The 23,657-nt window shown below is 38.6% G+C and overlaps 1 protein-coding gene across 8 annotated transcripts in view; it reads left to right on the forward strand.

The window, feature by feature from the left end:
- mast4 (microtubule associated serine/threonine kinase family member 4) overlaps window positions 1–23,657 on the forward strand; it is a 170,279-nt gene that overhangs the window by 114,980 nt on the left and 31,642 nt on the right. For 3 of the 8 annotated variants that reach the window (XM_079814506.1, XM_079814507.1, XM_079814512.1), the window contains 5 exons: window positions 16,548–16,636; window positions 18,445–18,514; window positions 19,808–19,886; window positions 22,770–22,924; window positions 23,490–23,565. In XM_079814506.1, the coding sequence (XP_079670632.1) occupies window positions 16,548–16,636; window positions 18,445–18,514; window positions 19,808–19,886; window positions 22,770–22,924; window positions 23,490–23,565 (469 nt within the window). Of the gene's footprint in view, window positions 1–406; window positions 1,719–2,822; window positions 2,904–10,199; window positions 10,690–16,547; window positions 16,637–18,444; window positions 18,515–19,807; window positions 19,887–22,769; window positions 22,925–23,489; window positions 23,566–23,657 lie in introns of those variants that run through there. The other 5 variants (XM_079814508.1, XM_079814510.1, XM_079814509.1 and 2 more) reach the window with 3 other exon arrangements.

Raw genomic sequence — 23,657 nt, forward strand, 5'->3', positions numbered from 1 at the left:
AACTTAAACTTATGTCAGTTACTTGTCATAGCAACATTTCTAATTTCCATTACTTCATTATTTCACAATGGCAAGTAACTGACAATTTAGTTTTTAATTTAATATTTACACCAATCGGGCATAACATTATGAAGTGAATAACACTGATTATCTCTTCATCACAGCACATGTTAGTGCGTGGGATGTATTAGGCAGCAAGTGAACCTTTTGTCCTCAAAGTTGATGTGTTAGAAGCAGAAAAAATGGGCAAGCATAAGGATTTGAGTGAGTTTGACAAGGGCCAAATTGTGATGGCTAGACGACTGGGTCAGAGTATCTCCAAAACTGCAGCTCTTGTGGGGTGTTCCCGGTCTGCAGTGGTCAGCATCTATCAAAAGTGGTCCAAGGAAGGCTCATTGATGCATGTGGGGAGCGAAGGCTGGATCAGGCCGTGTTCCGATCAAACAGACAAGCTACTGTAGCTCAAATTGCTCAATAAGTTAATGCTGGTTCTCATAGAAAGGTGTCAGAATACACTGTGCATCACAGTTTGTTGCGTATCCGGCTGCATAGCCGCAGACCATGTACACCAGGGGTGTCCAAACTCGGTCCTGGAGGGCCACTGTCCTACAGAGTTTAGCTCCAACTTGCATCAACACACCTGCCGAGAAGTTTCTAGTATCCCTAAACAGTATTGCACGGAAACGGTATTCCATGGTGGCTGTGGCCTCTTTCAGCAGGATAATGTGCCCTGCCACAAAGCAAAAATGGTTCAGGAATGTTATGCCTGATCGGTATAGATTTGATTTATTTCAGTTTTATTTCAATTAATGAAAACTGTTTATCAGTTTAAGATAACAATAACAACACTGGTTATAGTTTTAGTGCTGTGCAGTTGCTAGGTTGTTGCTTACTAGTCCAAGCTAAAAACTCTCACTTCCAAGTCTCTGTGATATTCTGTTCTCTAAATATAGCTCAAGTCCTTCCATCATTTGAAGTATGTAGGATTTCTTTTGTTGCCCATTTTATCGTGAAACCAGTCTAAGTCTAATTGCTTAGAAAAATAAGCAAATTTTTTTTGTGATTATTTTCATTTGTAGAAACTGTGCTGGACGAGTTACACACCGAAGTTTAATACTCTGGGTTAAGGTTTTGTACAAATCCATAAACCTAACTATGAGAAATGATTATGTTTGCCTTAGCAGACACCAATGAAGTGTTTCATGTCTTGCCCTTGATTTCTCTTTGAAGAACATTTACAGTTTATGCTGCAGTGTGATTGAGGAAAAAACACCAACAACTTGAATGATGGTCAACAGTCCTGCTGCAGATAGGAAGTGCTGCATGTAGACTCCTGTGACTGTGCTTTGCTGACGTAAGGCTGCTTCCTCGGTGGAGGAGGGGCATTTAGGTCTGTTTAGTGCTTGTGCGTGAGCGACAGGGGAGGGGAAAAGGATTGTCGCCCAGCCTCCCTGCCCTCCACAGGCAGTTGATGATCACATCTGACAGCTCGGGTGGAAGTTGAACGGCTCAGAGCGCTAGGTCCCCTGTATCTACTCGTCCCCTGTAAGAAGCTCTCAGCTGGGTTCTCCACACCAGAGCCTGGCTTTGGCTCTTTGTCAGCGCATGGGGGTGCGGGCAGGCGGACGATGTGAATATATCATGTACACAATAGAGTGATCGTGCGCGACCATGAAAGCCCAGCGGGAGAGACTGAGGATTCCGGGGTTGACATTGGAGTGAGTATTTTCCCTTCTCTCTCACATTTTTTCTGGCTGTGATGACAGCAGACTGTTTATCTGCAGTGTGTCTGTCGCTGTAGTGGTGACAGCACATCTGAGCTGAGCAGTGCAGCATTACCACAGTAGCAGCGTCTGCAGCATGTGTTGAAGGGTAAATATAGGTTTGCTAGCTTGTGTAGATCCAGCTAGTGTCCCTTTGCGACAGCTTTGCATGTTATTTTGATAGCACAGGCTCATGTTTGGATAAAGGATGATGACGCTAGATCAATACTGGATCATCTTCTAGTCACGGCTTGTCAGACTAGAGCCAGAAGGACTTGCGCAGCAGCTGCCTTTCTGTTTGGCTATGCTCCTCTCTGCGTATTTATAGTGTTTTTTTTGTTTGTTTGTTTTTTTATCACCGTCACTTATTAAATCATGTGGCTGAATTACCCCTACAGAAGGCCTGATTGTTGTCAACCTGTTAGCAGGTCAAAGACGTCACTGTACTGTTGCGTTTGATGCAGCAAAACACAATAAACGGTTAATATCTCGTCATATTAGATTGGCCATTGACGTTTTGATAAGATGAGGCACCGCCTTTGTTTTTGTTTACAGAGGTCGCAGAAGATGCATTTTTGCGGCTATGTTCAGGTGTTGCATCATGGCTGCTGTTGCTAAGGATACAGATACATGCGTATCTCATGGACATGTCCGCTCAGCAATTTTGCCTGACATGTTTTGTTTCTAAGTGAAAGCACCTTCGTAACGCTTGAAAGAAGCATGATGCTTAACAAGATTAACAATGATTATTTTTATGTTTACCTTTGTTAAATTATATTTGTGCATGTGGCTAGTCTCTATATCAACAAGTGTACAATCCAAAACCATTTCATGCTTAGGGCAATGAATGTAATGGGCCATTGTTGTGGCAACCTTTTTGCAACGCAGCGTTTTACAGAAAAAAACCTTTATCGGTCATGCATGACGCTGCTCTGTGGTTAATGCATGCCAGCTCGTGTATGTCTCTACATATATAAGCTCTCAACTTCAAAGGCTGCATCCTGAGAGAGACTGTTCTTGTTCATGATGAACATTCACAAAACTCAATTTGACTTCCAGCCTCACTCCACGAAGCTTGAGCCCAACTCCCACAAGCCCTTGCAGCCCATGCAGCCCGCTGCACGCATTTCATTTTTGGAGGTAAGCGCGTGCTTCTTTCACATAGCCATTTTGTTTTGAGGCTTAATATGTTCAAGGCTCTGTGTTCTGCCACTGAAAATTGAAAGCATGGAGTTCAGTGATCGAAACGGCACAAGGTCTCCATTCATTTATCTCTTTTGAGTTTTATTGTTTTTTACATTCAATGCCTTTGATTGGGATTTCATTTTTTAAAACTGTGTGGAATAGGATTTTTTCTTGTGCTTATTATACAACGTTCTTAGTGTCACCCCCTTCCCCCAGCTTTTTTTGGCGAGTCTCTCATTCATCCTCTTTTATGTGATAAATAGGATTTGCTGCTTTGGCCATTGAACATTTTGTTGGAAAGAGCTCTGCACCATTTTTGGGGAAACCGGGACAGGTCATTTCAAATTCTCAAAATGAAGAACTGGGGCTGTGAATTATTTTTACCACAAAGACAAATGAAACGTACTCTCAATAAAAAAATAAAAAAATTGAATAGTACTAATAATTGGTCTTTGCAGGCCTGACAGCACAAACCAGTTGGAAGAGTTGTAAAGGTTAGAATACATTTCATGAAGAGTTAACATAAAACATATTAATGTGCCTTAAAAAATGTGATGCTTTAAATTTATTTTTATATAATGCATAGTGTATGCTTTATGAACATGCAGTGGAACTCTGACATGTTGTGTACTCACAAAATCAGTGACCCTCCCTTTGAAATCTGATCACCAGGGGCGCCTTAAAGGTGCAGTGTTGTTTCAAAGTGTCATTTCAAAAACGCTGTTGAAAAGTTGTTGGACCGAGCACCACAACAGACGTGTTGCCAATCAGCAAGAGGGAGATTTGAAGAAAGACCGTCGAAAGTGAGATGAGAGACGATTTTTTGGGGCGGCAGTGGTTCAGTGGTTCATGTAGGTTGTCTACAAACCGGAAGGTTGGTGGTTCGATCCAAGTGTCGAGGTGTCCATGAGCAAGACAACTAACCCCAGCTGCTCCCGACGAGCTGGATGGCACCTTGCATGGCTGACACCGCCGTCGGTGTGTGAATGGGTGAATGTGAGGCAATGTGTAAAGCCTCGTTTATACTCGCCGCGGCCGCAAGAGCGCGAGGGTGCGCGCGGCAAAAATGACGTCAACACGGAGGGGGTGGTCTCGCGCGTTGGCTCCGCAAGACCCCATTTCGCCTGGCGGTGCGCAGCGCATTTTTTGTAACTCCGCGCACCTCTGCATCCGAAGATGTACGATTTTGAGGCGACTTTGTCCGAGCTGCTGCGTCAGTACCGGCACATTTATGACCATTCCATGAGGGATCATCGTGACAGCCAGATGTCACAGAATTCATGGAAAGTTTGCATTGATGGCCATCCATCCGTCCAACCATCCATTCCTTTTGTGAATAGGACTTTAGAATACATTTGCATTAAGCACCCAGTTTGCACTTGTCTTAAGTAACTGCTTACATTTTCAAAATGAGCCTACACTAACTGAAATAGAACCTTTTGATAAAATAAGGCATGTTTTATAAAAAGTAACTGTACAAAGAGGCTTCATTTAGTACATTAGTTTACAAGACACTTTCTGCAGCATTTATTGTGCTTGTTTAGTGTTAATTTCAGAATGTACAAACAAAATCAGAAATTAGTTGTCATCTTCAGTTAATGCACTGTGAACTAATATAGTTAAAATATAGTGTATATATATACCCTATATATATATATATATATATATATATATATATATATATATATATATATATATATAGTATAAAAATATCAATATAGTGTGTGCATGTTTTCACATCCATCTATTTTGTTCTAATGTCGACCAATGCCACGCTTTCAGTTTTATTACAAACACTGTGATAACTTATACATGAAAGTGAAAAATATATTTTAAAGCACAAAGCAAACACACAAGATTTAACACTTTTTTTTTTTTTTTACTTTGATTGGCAACATTACTGTATACATCCCCTTCTGATGACAGTCCTGTACTTGTACTGCGATCAACGAAACTGTGGTCGAGCCCAACTTGTAACTGGAGGCAACACATTTTTGGTTACTGCCAGACGCAAGAACACGTAGTGTGACGGCCAGTCTCTCTTGTAAAGTTACGGGGCTCATGTGGGTTCGTTTATGTTCCACGAACGGCTTGCGGGACACCCTGTTCACCTGTTCCGGTAAACTACTTCTTCGCTCCTGCTTTTGACGGATTTAAGAACAATTACTCCAAGTCGCCCCCTGTCGTTTCACAGAATACTGCAACGGCGCGCGCGTCGACTATAAACGCCTCGTCCGTTTGGAGGAGGAGCGCGCGCAGTTTGCGGAGCTCGTGCTGCGGAGCCAGGCGCGAGTATAACAGGGCCTTAAAGCGCTTTGGATGGCCATTGGTCTGTTAAAAGCGCTATATAATTGCAGTCCATCCATTTACAATACAAAAGAGAAAATCTTAGAGGAATATCACTGGACAAAGAAGGGTTATAATAAGCCAAGAGCTCTAGGATCCGTGCTAATATTAGAAAAGCTTTCTAACGCTAGAGTGACGGGAAGGCCTGAAAACGGACACAGAGGTTACTTTGTTTCAGCTCCATACACGAGTAACATTGGTTTTGCGGTTTCACAGAACCAAGAAATGCTGCTGTTGTTGTTATGCTAGCTGTAGTACCAGGGGCCTGTACCATGATGGTAGTTTAACAAACTCAGGGTTACAGGATTAGTTTAGAGTTGACAAAACCAAACCAATCTATTCAGGCTTTGTTGGTCCCATGATGCTGATCATAAGCTTTCTCTGTCAACTCAGGCTTTGATCCTGAGTTTAGGAGTTTAGCTGTGACATCAGTAGTGAACAGCCAATCACATGCTGTAGATCAGTGAAACTGAGATTCGCTTCTCGCGAGAGAAGCAGCGAGATTCTTTTCTCTCTTCTGCAGAATATTACATGATTGAAAAATATTAAGAAAAGAGCTGTCTATGAAAGTGGACAACTTAAAGAAAATATTCACTACGTCAATGCAAGTAAAAGTTAGTTTTGTTGATATATAGAGAATATAACATCTAAGCTCGCATGTAGTCATTTAATAGCTTTATTTATTGATTTTAAAGTTTATTTGTATGACCTTTGTATAAGCTATTTATATTAATTTCAACTAAGTGCCTATTAATGATTGATTAACTAAAATGATACATTTGTAATTGATTACGGGAATATTAATTACATAAATCTAAATGATTCAAAATTATTATTATAAATAAGCATTGTTAAAAGCCAGACACTTTAGTCTTTAATAGCCATTTGCTATGTAGTGACCTTTAATTTGGAGTAGAAACAGGGGGAGTAACTTTATTGCATCAGAAGTGTGTCACTTTGCTCACAGCTGATTGGTCCAACTTCAGTTTGATGTCTTATCCAGAACATAACCTCCCCTGGAGCAGGTTAGCCGTGGAGCGTAAGTTACTGTGGAGATGAACACTGCTAAAAGCCAAACCATTTTAATGGTACCCAAAACCCAGGATTAGCACAAACTAAGCTTAAACATATCTGGCTAGCCAGCTAAACCGGCTTCATGGTATAGGCCCCTGGACAGCTTTGAATGTCATTGTTTGTCTGGAGCAGCTAACCACTAAGAACTATTGCTTGTATTTACTCTTTTGTACTGTATGTTAATTTTTTTGTGTTTCCTTGTCGTTCATTCATCATCTTCGCTTTATTTTTTGTGAAACATTATTTTTCTTCACTTCTGCTATGATAAATAGACATCCACTCTTGCATTGCAAGGGGCCAGCTAGTGACAGCTGTGCAGGTAAACATCACTCCCTTGATCTCAAGAGGCACTCTGGTGAATGACGCTAAAGAAAGCTATGTTTAGCGTCCTTGTTAGTGTGTCGGCCTCACATGCCGACGATCAGGGTTCAAGACCAGCTCAGAATGGGCGTGAAAGTGTTTGTGAATTTTGGAGGAAATGAAGAGAGGGGTAGGTCTGTTTGGGTTGATTTCAGATATCAACAGTGTTCAACAACGATTTTGGGAGATCGGATACTGCAACAAAGTGTCTTACAACACTAGCAACACTACGTAATCACAGGCTTTATACAGAGCTAATATGAAAATAAAATGTCATCAAAACTTTCCTGGCCGAAATTGAGTTTACAGGTATGGGATAAAAAAAAACATAATTCAAATAAATTATTCATTATTAATCAGCAAAGCAATCACTTGGCATAAATGTTGGCTATTTAGTGATTTAAAAACTGCTCTGTAAATGTGAGCACATAGAACGCGCAACAGCATAACGTTTTTATTTGGAAACTTGCAGTGCTCATGTTTATTTAATTAAATCATAGCCTTTTGCTTATTTATCACAAGCAATATCGCGATTCTTGTTTTTCCGTCCCCAGATTTAAAACCTCCTGAAATTAAAATTGAGACACAGCCAGCTCCGATGGTACACAGTGACTGGATCTAAATCCTTCAGATGACAAGCAGATTATATCCAAGCTTTTGTAAGCTACTGAACGCGCGTTGAACGCAGAGCGGCTCCCTCGCACTGTATGTCCGGTCTGGTTCCATTCACACAGCAGGGCTGAAAATGCGGTTGCGAGTCTTGAAAATTTACAGGTTTACCAACATTTATGAAAATTTGATGTCACTGCTGTAAACTTCCATATTGATTTTCCAAGACAAATTTCTCCCAAGGGAGATAATAAAGGATAATCTATCTATCTATCTATCTATCTATCTCTATCTCTATCTCTATCTCTATCTCTATCTCTATCTCTATCTCTATCTCTATCTCTATCTCTATCTCTATCTCTATCTCTATCTCTATCTCTATCTCTATCTCTATCTCTATCTCTATACAAATAATTATTAAAAAAAATAAATTTTTCGTGCACCCAGTAGGGCCTTCCCCAGTGTAAGCCCCTGGGCTTCAGCCCATTGAAGCCTCTGCGTTAATGTGGCCCTGATGGTCACGGGAGACTCATTTGAAACATGTTGCTACCTGTAAACAGCAATGTGTTTCAGCTCACCCTCTTGTAATCGGATCACTCAGGACAGATTTAAAAAAAACTAGGTATAAACAAGACCATTGATTGCTTGAATCAAGACTAATTCCTTTGGAACAAATCTGACAATCATCTTGTTTTGTTGAAGCTTCCTTTTGTTTCACAAGCTTTGCTTCCTATGACATTGTTATACTGTACTTTGTAGCCTATTCTGGAATTCTCAATTCAAAGACCTAATGAGGAAGTCAATCTGCCCTTGTTTTTTATCAAGTAAGTCTTTTGGGATTGCTGGGGAACTGGGTCATTGAGCTGTTTGAACTAGTTTGATTAGTTGATGCTTACACACAATCATCTGATACCAGTAAACAGTGGAACTGTTTAGATGAAAAGAAGGTCATGACTACATTACAGATGATTTGTATGATTTCTGAAAAATAATACATCTCGAGTCGACTGAAGCTTTGATTAGTATTTGAGGTTAATGATAATCCCATTCCTTGATGAGTGGCAGGATCAAATGGAGATAAAAAGAAATTCCACAGATGTCCGTAGAATTGCATTGGCTGGCATTCACATCCCCCCACATTGTTTGAATATTTGATTTAATATTTTGTAAAATTTTATTCCAGTTTCCAATACAATATCCTGACAATGAACTGTCAGCTTAGTTTTCCCAAGTTTTTTAAAAAAGTATTTAGATTCTGCCTGGGCATGCTGACAATTTTCGCTAACTTTCTCAGGCATAACTAAAAGGTGTTCGCTTTAGGGCAAAATACTAAAGCATAAATTACCATAGCATGTTTCCTAAATATCTGCAAACATCTTAAGTTCACATACTCGTTTCTCTGAAAAACAATGCTACAGCCAGTTATTTTACTTTCAAATGTGCATTCCGTGTCGGAATGTTTTTTTTTTTTTTTGGTCTGTGCGATAACGCACGTTCTTCTATCCATCTAAAAATCTCTATAAACGGAAGCACATTAAAACGCGGAAAAATCAACTCATCAACTTAGTGCTTAAATCTCCTCGCCTTCCATTGTCAATTGTGCTCGTTCCTGTTGCATGTCCTCAAACTGGCAACCCGCGTGAGTGTCGAGTCTGAGGAGGAGGGGGCGGGGGCGGGGGCGGGGCAAACTACATTTTGAATTTGGACTGCAGTACCCATTTCAACCACTATGTCATTCTTACATATAGCACCTTTAAGTGTAATGTTTGAAAACTTCAGTTTGAAAATGCTGCTGTACTGGTAGGTCATTACTTGAGTGATGTTATCTTTGTATAGTGTGCCCTGTTAGTTTTCCATGTCTTGTGCACAGTTTGACACACAATTATTTCTAAGTATACCCCATTGACTGTGAATGCTGATGGACCTAGTGGCTCTTTCTTTTCACTTAAATCACTTGTACATGTGCTGTTTTCTGTGCAGTCAAGTGAGGTATACTCTCAGTTTTAAGAGCTACCTTGCACTTTGTTGAATCAGACCACTGGTATTGTTTCTGGTTCGTCTTTTCCAAATGAGAACACCGAAAATGGTGCATACATATGTAGAGCATTGGCTGACACACAAGAGAGTGGGCTTGGATTGTTCCCAGATTTAAGTTTCTATATGTCACTAGTCTTGCAGGAAGAGATTAGAAGTCATGAAACTAAACTTGATGATGATTGAGCTAGACTTTACTTACTCCATGCATGACCAGGGTCCTCATGATTATGTCCATATCTGAAGTAATATTTTAGGGTTTGATCGGTTGTCTGTGTGCCTGGCTTAGTCATATGTTTTCTCAGGCCTGTCCTAACTTAATCTCTCCTCTTAATGACATCCTTTGCCTTGCACCTTAGTGGCTAGCGGCCCCTCTGCATTCAACAGCTAATTGTCAAGACTGATTGGCCCCATTCCACCCCACCAAGTTCATCTGTCATGTGTCAGGGAGGTTGGGCCTCTCTGTGTCCCTGCCTGCCAAAAGAGCAGATTGAAGAACAGAACAGGAGCTGATCAAATGTGCTGAAGTGGAAGAGAGAGGGTGGTTTTCTTCATATGGCAGGTCCAGCAAAAAAAAAAAAAAGGGAAAATAGGCTTGGTTACAGGGTGCAGGACTTGCACATGGTTACGGTTGAAAAGCTGTGCATTTCCATTTCAAATGGCCCGATGGGTTCTGGAGTGGGGCCAGACAGGGAGAGCCGTGATTGCATTCACTGCGTCGTCTGCTGATGATGCATTGCTGCTCTGACTCACACCCCCCTCCCTTCCTTTCCTCTCCCCTCCCTGCCTCAGGATGTGGTATGGTAGGTGCCTGTTACATGATATGGAGCTTTCTTGAGTCTCAATGAGTCCACAGGATAGGGGCAGAGCCCCGCAACTCTCACATCAAAACAAAAAATCATCTTGCTGCAAGTAGTCTTGTCATTCTGTCCCTGAGGCATCCAGCATTCGAGCAGGAATGGATATGACCTGAATAGGAAACAGCTCAGAGGAGCTTTCTCACTATTCGATTTAGGACACTTCAAAGGACACACCGTCCCCTTGACAGCCTGTGTATGCTGCAACGAGCAGCAGATGTGCCTGGACGAAACTCTGTAGTCGCAGAGCATTGTGCTGGGAGGACTACCCGGGACTCTTGCTCTGGATGTCTACTTCTTTTGGAAGCCAGGCATTTCACCTCACTCTCTTTTTCAAGACAGCTCAGAGCACTCTGGGGGTATGACTTTGGGACAATGTCTGACTCCAGCTTGTGGACTATACTCTCCAACTTTTCTATGCCTCACTTCATCAGTGGACCAAGTTTACGGCGCTCCAAAAGGTAATCAATTTCTGGTTGATTGTTTGTCGCCACTTTACAGTTTTGTGGGTTTGGTCTTTTAAGTCTTAGAACTTTATCAAGAATTAAAGGATTTGAGGGAAGAACAATATGGTAATGCAGGTACTGTGTTTTCTATTGTGTTAAATTTCCTTTGTGAATGCTGAACTGGAGTACCTCTTGATTGTAATCAGGGTGTTATTGTTCAGTGCATGCGGTAGGCACAAAAGATGTTTACGTACGAGCGTAATTACCGTGCATTTGTCTAAATATGCATGTTGAATGTGAAGAAAAGGAATTGTTCTGTAAATCCCCTTGAGCATTGCTGGCTGTCTCTGTGTTATTTGACGGATACAGTCGGATACACTGCTTTTTGCAGTTAATGCTGATGTTGCGCCTTATCCTTTTCACCTCTCATGTGACAAGACCAAACCTTCACCAAAAGGCCAACCAGCCATAGATATCTGCTATCAAACAGTCATGTGCTTTTCTGCTTGTCATTTTCCTTCTTGCACACATTTTAATCCTGGGAATGACCCATTTTACTGTTGATGATACAGATGATCCGATTAGTATCCTCAGGATGAGTAAATCTGACCGAATCTGTCATTTTGTTCAAAGCGAATTCGTTGTGGATGCAAGGAAGACAGGATTGTGCATTGTGCTTTCTTCAGAGTGCTGTGTTTATTGGTTTATACTGGGTGGAGGTTTCAGTAATGTGTTCTATTTTTATGCGTAATAACTGTGATAATAACTCAACTATGAAACCAATAGCAAAGCTTTTCTCATGTGTTCCATAGTCAAATAATACAAAACTAAATTTTATATTGTGTATATCTTCTTAATTCATAAAACTGACCTTGATTTAGTCTCTTAGTTCTTCAAATGTGTCCTTGTATTCAATCATATTTTTAGAGCACAGAATGTTTTATCTGACTATTGTTTCCCTTCTGTTGAGTCTTCTGACATGTTGGCCATGAAGAAATCATGTGTTTTATTAACATGATATAAATTAGTGCCATTTGTAAAGTAATTTAGGTATCAGATCTTTATTTTGTTCATTTCTGTATTGAATGGTATGGGCGGATGCTATGCAGATCGTACTTCATGGTGATGTTTAGAAGTGAAGTTACTGAATGTTTCTCTGGTGCTTGATAAATTGAGAATCATATAATTAGTATTTATTAGCATTGACTCTGAAGTTAACTCAAAGCAATCATTTTATGATTTGGTAGGAAGGTAAATAGATCCAGGAAAGTAATGTGAAAAAGAAAGAGACATGGACATAAAGATATGACTGGATTAAAATAATATATTCCCAGGTGTACTACAGCTCAAGCGTGTGCAAAGCACATGCACCAAACCACATTGTAATATACTTTAACAGAGACTCTGTTTATATGCTATGAACAATGATGGATTTAACTCTTTGTAAAACAAGCAAAGGACTCACTGAGCACAAGCAAAGACCATTAAAGAGAGAGCTTCACAATTAGCTTTTGTAAAGTGTGTGGAAATGACACTAAAGTCAGTGACGGAAGCAAAATGTCTGTTGTCAAGTAGCATAACATTGACTGATACTTTATGATTCAGTCATTTCGTTGCTTACAGTCATTTCTGTGTGGGTACCTTCCAGATGTAGCACGAGTTACTGAATTGTCATCATAGCTACAGTAAGAAGTATGGAGCTGAGCACCGTCCATAATCTGCCTCTGTGTAGGAGCTGTATAAATAGCGAAATTTGATCCTCTTTATCTGAGCGCTCATGAAGCAGATATTATTCTCTACCATGCCTCATATTTAAAGGGGTCTTTTCTTGCTCTTTTAAAGAAACCTTCACATCTAAACAAATTCTCTCAGCGGTCCAAAACACCATTTATTGCAAAAACAGCTTGTCATGAAATCTTAACACCATAACCATGAGCTCACAAGAGTACCATATGACTTAATATCTAATGTAATTTTACATATCTTAAGTCTAAGGTCGTGTAAAACTAATTTGCAACTGTATTCAGTGCAAGAAACCTTGACTATCATAAGGGGGATTCAGGAGAAAATATTAAAACCAAAAATTGTACACAAATGTAGGGTATGGCCCCTTTAAAGTGCTTCATCACCATTTTTCTTACTTGACATTTAATTTTTTTTAGAGTAATCTAAGAGTCATAGAGTCATCTGCTGCTCCACCTGCATTCAGTAAAATGATTTAAATAGTTTTTGATTTTCTTGCATATGTAGCCAAATGTCATATTATTCAGTGCTTTGTTGTAATGTTTCTAGATGTTTTATGAATCATTTTCGACTGCACTGTTAGTATGTCACGCTCAAATACTTAAGATTGTTGTCTAATTCATCTTAGTTCACTAAAAGCTTGAAAGTGTTTCTTGTTTTCCTAAAATCATGCACATTTTCAGCCAATGTGCTGACATATCTAACTGAGAGAGGATCAACTGTTTTAACCACCGTGCCCATAATAAGCTGAGGCGAACACTTATTTATTTTCTTTGATACATTATTCATGCTTTCAAATGGGAAATGATAAATTAAGAATCATAGAGATGGCTAAAGTCATAGTTCACATCAAATGTATGCAAAATAGCAGCCTGGACATTGTGTTAAATATTTACTTTTGAGTTCCTCAGAAGAAGAAAAAAGCATGTTGAAAGTGATTTTTTTGGGGTGAACTATTCCTTTAACACCTACCATGAATGTGATAGATTCTCTGGCAATTGCTCTTCACAGTCTCTTTGCTGAGGTGATGATCACAAGGGCTTTACAATGTCATCTGTGATGTCTGCCAGGCTGCCATTTAGACACCAGCTTTGGGATCAATGGCTAGAGAAGAGGCCACAGTCACATGTTCAATTCCCCTCTAGGATTTCACCCTGTCCTCCACTACTGTGCTACTGAAGCATCACTATTCCAATTGCCCATATGCTTGGGGTTAGGGATTTGTTGGGGAGAGATGTGCTGTTTTTGTTATTATAATTTTTAAGCAATCAAAATAATTTTTCAATGGAACAGGTGAAAAAATGTATACACCAGAATATCATAGAGACTTGATGTTGGGTTCTTTTAACAAGTAAATACATTAAGTAATCAGTTACACAGAACACATTAGCAATGTCCTGACATCATGAAGGTTTACAAGGGCAAACACTAAAAATCAAGTTCTCTATAATCTACACTTTGAGTTGGTTCTAACAGTTATGCTTAATATTTGATATTTGTGTATTTTCTTGGCGCGTGTGTGTCTCCTTGTAAACTCTACATAATACACAAAGATGGCAATATCCAAAATCCTTGTTTGTGGGGACTTGTTTTGGTCCCCTTGAGGAAAACAGCTTATAAATCATATTAAGTGATGTTTTTTTTGTGTGAAAATGCATAGTTTTCTGTGATGGGTAGGGTTAGGATTAGTGTAGTGAGGTAGAATATACAGTTTGTACAGTATACAAATCACTATGTCTATGTGTGTGTGGTCCTGGTAAGCCCTAGCCTGGCTCCACCCTCCTACTTACTTCCGCTCAATTTTCATTTTCCTTCAGTACTCCGTCTGGGACTGCTGTATATGCTTAGGTTTTCTCCGAACAATTTTTTACCGGTCCAATCAGCGAACCGAGGGAGTGGCTGAGAACGATGACGTTGATGTTGTGCGCTAGTTTGAGTTGTCGTTCAGTAATGGCGGCGGAGAAAGATGCGATTGAAGCCATTCATTCCTGGCACCGCTGCCGAAATATCCAGAAGTTAAAGCCAGAGCAAGAACAAACTTTACTGAGTTTTATTGGTGGCCATGATTTTGTGGCCCGGGAAAAGTTTGATTTTCCAGCTCGCTCCGTTAGTGGTGAAGGAGTTGGCTGAAGCCGTCCGTCTCCCACCACCCACTAGGGATGGGCGATATGGACTTAAAAATTTATCCCGATATTTTCTAGTATTTATTGCTATAACGATATCAATGACGATAAATGTAGTATCATTCCCCATGTTTTTGGATACAAGTGAGAGCTGCATGCAGACTCAGAAAAACAATGATCTTAAGTAAAACGTACCTGTCATCAAATAGGCTCCTATAATACATAATATATATACATTTATTTTTTTTATGTAAAATTCCACACCAGCCTTTTCAGAAATGGAAAAGTTGCAGATATAATTGTCTTCTGTAAAAGTGCAGGTAATGTTTAAATAGTGCAACTGTGCTGAAAAACATCACACAATACAAACAATAATAATTCAAATTAATGTTACAAGTTTTAAATGTAAACCAATTCTGTATTTATTCATACACTCATGGTGCAAACAGTGGTAAAAATAGCAGAAACAGCAAAAGTAATTATCCCAACCATGTCTTCAGATTACAAAAAAGTTACAAATAATGATTTAATGATAGAACTTCAGTAATTTGAGTTGATAAGATAATAATACCACAAATTCTTCAACTAATAAAAATAAACTGCACTAAGGAATAATGAGCTGCTGGGTTCATGAATATTAATCACGTTGTCAGTGCTCATTCAAACTGATTTGCTGAAATCAAAACAGGCACAGTAATAGGTGCGCGCCAGCCAATGAGATTCCCGTTTGTGCATTAGTTTCTTACTGTTCATGAAAGGCTGAATAATTCCAAATAAACGCCATTATTTTACAGGAAAATATAGCAAAGGATATTGTTTACATGTAGCACGTCAAATCTGTGTTGTGTAAGACTCTCTCGCTCTCTCTTTGAGTGTGTGTGAAACACTGAGCGCTCTCAGTCGCGCGCCTCACACTAGTGTTTAATGTGCATCAAATACACTGTGCACTCATTGAGATGAACTGAAATAGTGTGCTTTACCGATCGATTGAGACGATTGAGAATCTCAAGTCCAGTCCAAGTGCTTAGCGAGTGAAAATACATCTGTATGGTTCAGATTGCCCTCAGATAGCCCCTCGTTTAGCTATGAACTCTTCCGCAGCTTCCACCATAGTTGTGTTCGCTCTGCACGTGAGATGCGGATTCAGTGCAGCCGCTCCTTTTGCGCGGCGCTTAGGGCACCGAGTGCTGTGGGGGGCACCACAAGAAACTTCTCTCTCCAACCCCCGTTCAGCTATACAAAGTGACAAACGCGGCCATCATAAAGTAATAACGGCCAGCGGCGGCACTCTGCGGATGGGTCGCGCCATCAACTAGGCTTTATCGTTATTATCGCGGGCAAATTCTTATCGTGGGGAGAATTTTTACCAGTATATCGCAAACGATAAGATATCGCCCATCCCTACCACCCACGTTAAAATACCCGGCCAAATTACCTACTGTTTTAGACAAACACCAAGGTCGTGTGGTAATTTAATTGCTCTCCGAATCCAGAATATATCTTATATCTTATCTATATCTTTGACCAGAATATAACCTTTTTGACCACTGCAGAGCACCGTGCGGTTGCGTGCGCTGTAATTTGGATGCATTTCTAGACTTGTATTTCTTTAAATTAGGGATGCACCGGTTGACCGGCCAAAAATCGGAAATCGGTTTTCTTCGTATTTTTCTGCCGATTTTTCCGGAAGTGCGCCCGCGTGCACATACGCCTATATTGCAATAATTTGCGAACATGTCACTTGTGTGTTACAAACGGAAACTGGAGAACTGAGGGAAGAGACGAGATACGCTGAAGGGAATGAAGAGCCGCTTTCCTTTTTTTTTTTTTTTTTACATTTGCTACAGTGAGACTTATGTAATGGCAGATGCACAAATAAAGTATTAATGCCTCTCAAATAGTCTTGTTTTGCGACTCGCCTGTCTTAATGCTGTTGTTATTTTTCTGTAAGACAGGTATTATTGCAGCTGTCTGTTCGCAAAACAATCATTTTGTTTGTTTTTCTAGCTGCAGAACAAGCAACAGAAAAAGTCTAATAGGGAGTGGACAGTCATCAGCCCTTCCTCGACCTCACTCACCTCTGTCATCACACACAGGTAATCGGCTCAGTGTGTTTGTCTGTTTGCGTATGCGCACATACGGATAGTTTTGATGTCTGTCCAAGTGAAACTTGGATCCTATTTTCTCAGCACAGTCCTGCCCATTGTGAAATCTCATTGATCCAAAACCCCACTAATATAATGTATACAGTTTTATATTAAACATCAACTTTTTGATTGTCTCCTTTCTTGAAAATGTGTTACTTTTTTTTACGTGGCCAGGCCCACCAAACATGATAGTGTGTTTGAGCAGCGATCTTGTGTCTAATTCATGAGCTGTACACTAGATCTTTGTCTTACTCATTCTGCTGACTGTGCACACACTGCCCCTGTGCTCTACTGGAAACCTTTAAAGAACATTCAGCATTACTGTTGATTTAATTACAGTGTATTAATCTGATTAAACGTCACTTTAATTTTATAGTCATGAAATCTAGAGGCAGTCAGCTGGCTCATAACAGCATGTGCCATTTAGAATAGCATTGATAGACTTGGGTTATGAATTATGTTAGGATAAAATGTAATACATTTAGAAATGATTTACTCTACTGTTCAAAATATGCAGGTCGGTACGATTTTTAAAAAGTTTTATAAAGAAGTTTCTTTAACAAGGCTGAATTTATTTGATCAAAAAATACAGTAAAAAACATTACTAAAATATCAAATAACCATTTTCTTTTTGAATGAATTTTAAAATATAATTTATTCCTGTGATTGCAAAGCTGAATTTTTAGCATCTCGTTAATCTTTAGTGTCACGTGATCCTCCAAAAATTCTATGTTGATTTGGTACTCAATAAACATTTTTGTTGGAAACAGTGATACTTTTTCCCACAATTCTTTTATGAATAGAAAGTAGAAAGAAATTTTGTAAAAAATCTTTACTGTCATTATTGATTAATTTAATGCATCCTTGCTGAATAAAATAATTTTTTTCTTAAAAAAAAATCTTCTGACCCAAAACTTTTGAACAGCATTTTATATACATTTAAAATTGTATTGTATTAAAATTATATATATAAACTGTATGTATTATGCATTGTATTTTATATACTGTATTCATGACACTATATCAGCCATTAGATATTGGTATCCGCTGTTGAAAACCTCAGTTTGATAACATGCTAATTCCACATCTTTATTAATTCTTATTTCCATTATAAGCCGTTCATCAGTTGTGTGGAATACCAGTAAATGAGTCCCCACTAATGAACAGCCACCATCAGCAAAGCTCAGGGGCCTCTCTTTATCAACACCGGTGGGGCCATAGACATGTCTGTTAATTAACTATTAACTCCTTCCCCTATTCAATCAGGTTAATTATCTGTAATTATTGCAGGGCAAAAGGCTGTTTTTCTTTTGGTGGAAGTGGGACACTGGCTCTAATGGCCATGATTTGGGATGTCCCAGACCCTCAAATGTGGCCATATTGCCAAAAGCAATCCCCAGAAACAGTGGGGTTCAGCTAATAAGAGCGAACATATGGTGACAATGGTGTGGGGCATTTCTGGCCTGTCTATAGGTTTAACTCATACTTATGTTGTTTGTTATTTCTGTTTGTCAAAAAGGCATCCTAAAATACTGTTAAAACTGCCTTGATTAGTTATTTAATATGAACCAAGGCATTTAAAGTGATATAATAATTTTGTTATTTACTGAAAAATCAAGGAAGAAAAATGATAGAGCTAGATCGGACATATATTTGAAACTGCAGAAGATGTTGATGTTAATAATATTGTTAGAAGATTTAATGCTGAGCAGAGAGTATTGTTGGCATAGTAAAAAGTTTTTTTTTTTTTTTTTTAGGCACCAGTCCACAAGACAGTCCTAGAAACTTCTCCCCTAGTGCTTCAGCTCATTTCTCCTTCACACGCAGGTAATGACATGGACACAAGTGATATCTATATGGCTCACCTCAGTTTTGTACATTTCTAAGCTACCAAAAATGTACCTTGAGAATGAGCAAAAAAAAAAGGAGAGGCCCCAGGTCATATCTAAGGACAAAAGTATAGAGACTTGGACTGGGCTCTTTTGACTCGGGAGGGCAAGCAAACACCCATTATATTGTGGTGGTGTAATTAGTAATTACCAGAAAATGAAAATGTTGAAAGATTAACGTACTATATTAAACCAGCGCTCAAAATGCATAATCTGAGAGATAAATAGCTGTATTATTAGAATAGGTGGTCCAGATCTGTCAGGAATATCAGGATATCAGTACAGTGTTGAAGTAAACAATGTGAGGAGCATGTGGCTGATGAAAGCTTTTGGTTTCAGCTTTTGAAAACCTCAGGATCTGACAGGCTTTCTACAGTTTTAGACTGAAACAAATTTAAAACTGTGGTTCAGAAGTTCAGATTTAAACCTGTCAAGGCAAACTAAGTTCGATCAGACAGGATGGGGTGAAAAATAGGTCTTTTGTTTCAAAATTCTTTTACTTTTTGTGTTTTTTTTTTTTTACTATTTATAATCCTCTAGTTATGGACTTAGAGCAGACAATTCAAATGAAACCTATTAAGCAAATCTCATAACATGTTCAGGTCAGCTATTTTTTCAGACAATTAAGCTTTTTTTAGGACCATAAAAATTTTAATTTCCATTGTGACATAGACATCCATATATAATTATTATATGTTATTTCTTCTAATTTTGGGGTGATATGTGACCTGGATATGAGATTCATGAGATTCACTCTATTATACATGTACATTTGTTCCAGAAATCAACCATAATGCGCCACAAACTTCCCCATGCACATTGAACTGTTCACTGTGGATATTGACATCAAGTGCCTGCACAACCAATTTTGGGATTTTTCTGTATTTAATCGGCCCATATATCTCTCCTCCCAGTGTTTTTGGCATTTGTCTTCCTGTGGTTATCATCAGACCATTCAATCAGCCAGGCCCTTAGGAAATTGCACACAGAGCACTGCTTGAAATGATAGCAGCCCTAGCTCATGGATTACACTGCCACTGTCTTTCATCTGATCTACTTTGAAAATAAATGACTCACTCAGCATTTTCCTTTTATCTAGTGTAACACTCGCCTCTCATGTCTTGGAGCCAATGCAATGCAATCTAGTATATGCCATTTACTGATGATGATTCTATACAGTACTTGTAAGTATTTGAGGGTATATGGACTGAAGGATTGTCTGTGTTTATAGAACTGATGGGCGACGCTGGTCCTTGGCATCCCTTCCCTCCTCTGGCTATGGAACAAACACACCCAGCTCCACCGTCTCTGTAAGTACTGTATGTTTTTCAGACGGTAGAAGTATGTGTGCATTCACTGGCAGCGATTTGAAGCAACAAAGTGACTCTAAGTCATTCATTTTCTTTGAAGATTACTTTGAAGAGATTCAAGTAGCAATGGCCACGATTGGTACATTATTGTGTATTATTACAATATTGTGTAAACTTCCACCATGTGAAGCAGTTAGATACTTTAGTATAATAAGACATACCTGCAAACGACAGCAAAGACATTTATTGGCATCAAGCAAATAAATCACTGTCAGTATGAATGCGCCATTAAAGTGAACCTAAATTAGCTTTGAACTTTATAGACAAAGGCTTGGTTCCAAAACCTAGTGAGGTAACTTATAACTGAAATGGATCCTCAGAAGAGTAATAAGTGGTAGAAATAGTTTGTGAAGCATGACTTGTGATAATGTTAGCATGTTGCTAAGCTAACAGCATTTTACTAGAGTCAGATGTTCTTGTGGGTTCCCACTCTTTTTAACCAGTTCATTTACTATTAACTAATAATAATTAAGTTTTGATTAACTAAAGTAAAGGATTAAGGATAAGGATTTTTTTTTAAATATATTTTTCCTCACAAATTCTACCTGATAACATATTTTAAAGCTTAGAATAACTAGAAAAAAACCTTCTTTCTAAAAATGCCTATAGAGTTTATTTCATTAATTTACTTGACTTTTCCAGGTCTAAAAAAAACAAACACTAAGTTTGTGAGAGAACCTGGTTCAAAACTAGAAAAAAATTATTAATGCTTAAAGCTTATTGAAATATATTAAAGCTTGTTTGTCTTATTTTAAATCAGTTTAAGTCATTTTGAGGAGATATATACAGATACATACTTTTAAGTATTCAATGAAATAATCAACATTTCTATTGACTCATCTGCAATCTAAGCAATACATTCTGGAATTGCCTTTTCTGCAAATGTGATGCTATCTTAAGAAATATAAGCAGCTCACTAGGTTTTGGAACAGGGCTAATATCACACAGTCATTGTAGGATCTCCAACTAAAAACTAAAATTGTATGCAGCTTGTTGTATACAATGAATGCCACCAACATTACTTCTTTGCATGTTCTCAATATTGCAACCTTCAGTGCTGTATATGCTTTGAACCATTTGGTTTGTGTCTGTGTCCTTGCACTTATATGCACAACTGAACTAATACTTCGCTTAGGCTGCCTGCCACAGGCAACAGATGCTGCCATGACTGTCTCCCAGTCTGATTCATGTGCCTCTGAGCAACGCCAGATTTGTTTGCTGGTAAATATGTTCCTGAATCTGCGCCAGACTGCCCATCCACTCACTCACTCTCTGGTTGTTGTTGTTTAGTGACACAGTTGCTGCAGCTGCCCATCCTTACAGGAAATGGCAAGCGGTTTGATTCTGGCACACCAGCCAAGCAATGTTCAGTTAACAGAAACATTTTATTTACAAATAAATACATTCAAAAGATTCCTGGCAAAAAATATTCCCACAAAAAAATATTAAGCAGCACAACCATTTTCAATTGTGATAATAAGAAATGTTTATTGCACTAAATCAGTTATATTAGAATGACTTCTGAAGGATCATGTGACATTGAATCCTGAAGTAATGGCTGTTGAAAATTCAACTTTGCCACCACACGAATAAATTACACTTTAAAATATAATGAAATTGAAAAGAGTTATTTTAAATAGTAATCGCATTTCTCAGTATGAATCAAAAAAAATGTAGCCTTAGTGAGCATAAGAGACTTCCTTCAAAAACTGTATTGAATGGTACTGTATGTATTTGTTGGGCAAGATTTTGGACCAGTGTGATTTCAATGTGGATGAGGCTACTTGGCACAAAATTACAAATGTATTAATTAAGCAATTATCCTTATAGGCAAACATTCTGATTAATATGGGAAAAATTGGAGTTGCGGCAAGAAACCGATTACATTTTTTATTTAAATTATAATTTTTTTTGGACATTTGTTTGATTTATTGTACTTACTGTATATCAACAAGTTATCACCCCATTAGATATTCTAAATCTAAATGAGCTTTCCTTCATTCTACCTAGTAGTGCCACTCCCCCTCTATTTTTGTTTTTATCAGTAAACAAAATCTCCTGTCTTTCTCATACATCTCACGTTTAATTGTGAGGTGGGGGTGACACAGCAGTGTTTTGCCTAGAGCGGCAGATGAGCTTGTGCCGGCCCTGATTGTCAGTTTAAAAAAAGGAAAACAAATATGGAATGATATGAGGAGTAAATGTTGACATTTGTTTTATGAGTTAAAGGATCAGTTCACTTTATAATGAAAATTACCCCAAGATTTACTCACCCTCAAGCCGTATATGACTTTCTTCTTTCTGATGAACACAATCGGAGTTAAATTAATAAATACCCTGACACAACCGAGGCCCAGGAGTTTGAAGCTCAAAAAAGTGCATCCATCCATCATAAACGTACTGCACACAGGTTAATAAAGGCCAACTGAAGTAAATTGATGGGTTTTTGTAAGAAAAATATCCAAATGTAAAACTATCTAGCTTCGGCCAGACCTACTTCCGTATTCAACGCCTCTTGCAGTTCAAAACGCTTACGCTATGTCTGACGTTATACGGCCAGTTACGCTTTTTTTCCCGTAAGTTCAAAATGGAAGTCAGTCTGGCGGAAGCTAGATATTTTACTTTAGAAAGTTTTAAATATTTCCAATATTAATATATTTTTCTTACAAAAAAACATCAATTGAGCCTTTATTTTCATCAATCACCTGCATTATCCACCTAATGATGTGTAATGTAACACATCAGTGGGCATCTTTTTTTTTTTTTTCATTTCATTTCATTTCTCTTCTTTTCTTTTTCAATGTATTTTCGTTTCATTTCCAGTCGTCCTGTTCATCACAGGAGAAGCTCCATCAGCTGCCTTTCCAGCCCACACCAGACGAGCTCCACTTCCTGTCCAAGCATTTCTACACAGAGAGTATTGCTGGAGACGACCGCAGAAGAGCCACACCTATGCGGCCACGCTCCCGCAGTCTCAGGTACAGGAAGCTTAAGTGTTGTCTTTTACACTGATCTAAGGTATTTTTTTGCATCTTTGTTCACATACCATCTGCCCTAAATAGTATACAAGAACTGCATCTGAAATCATAGTACATTGAAAGTAGTATGCCAAAGATGGTGCATGCTTTTTTTTGTGTAAATATTACCCACATCCCTTTGGGCTGCTGAAGAGAGTTTGTCACTGTTCGCCTTTGACTTTTAGAGCTTAATTGTAAAAGCTAAAATTTAAGTATGGGATCATTTACAATCAGCTGGTCATTATCGCAAAATAAAACTGGACAGAAACATGACATGAAGCAGTGCAGTCTTCTATCATCCTGAAGGGCTTCATGTTGATATAAAGATGCACATGTATTAATGTTGTAGTATGTCAAAGTATCTATTTAATAGAGTATTGTAATCCTTGCAAATATACTACTGCAAACTAAAAGTATGTATGCAAACTGGGACGCAGCTCATCTCTTTCTCACAATATTAATATTACGGTTTGTATAAATAATTATGACCGTATATTGAAAAATGTATCTTCAATTGTAATGATAGTCCTGGAAGATCTGCATCATGCTGTGACCATGAGATTATCATGATGAATCATGTATACAAAGAGAGATTTCCCAAGGTAAGTTAATCTACTTTCTCCAATCCTCTTCAGTGTCATGTGATTGGATCTTTAAAAGGTAATTCATTGTTTGTTTGGATTCTCCACCCTTC

This window comes from Gobio gobio, assembly GCF_949357685.1.
Source record: "Gobio gobio genome assembly, chromosome: 4".
NCBI classification, from domain to species: domain Eukaryota; kingdom Metazoa; phylum Chordata; class Actinopteri; order Cypriniformes; family Gobionidae; genus Gobio; species Gobio gobio.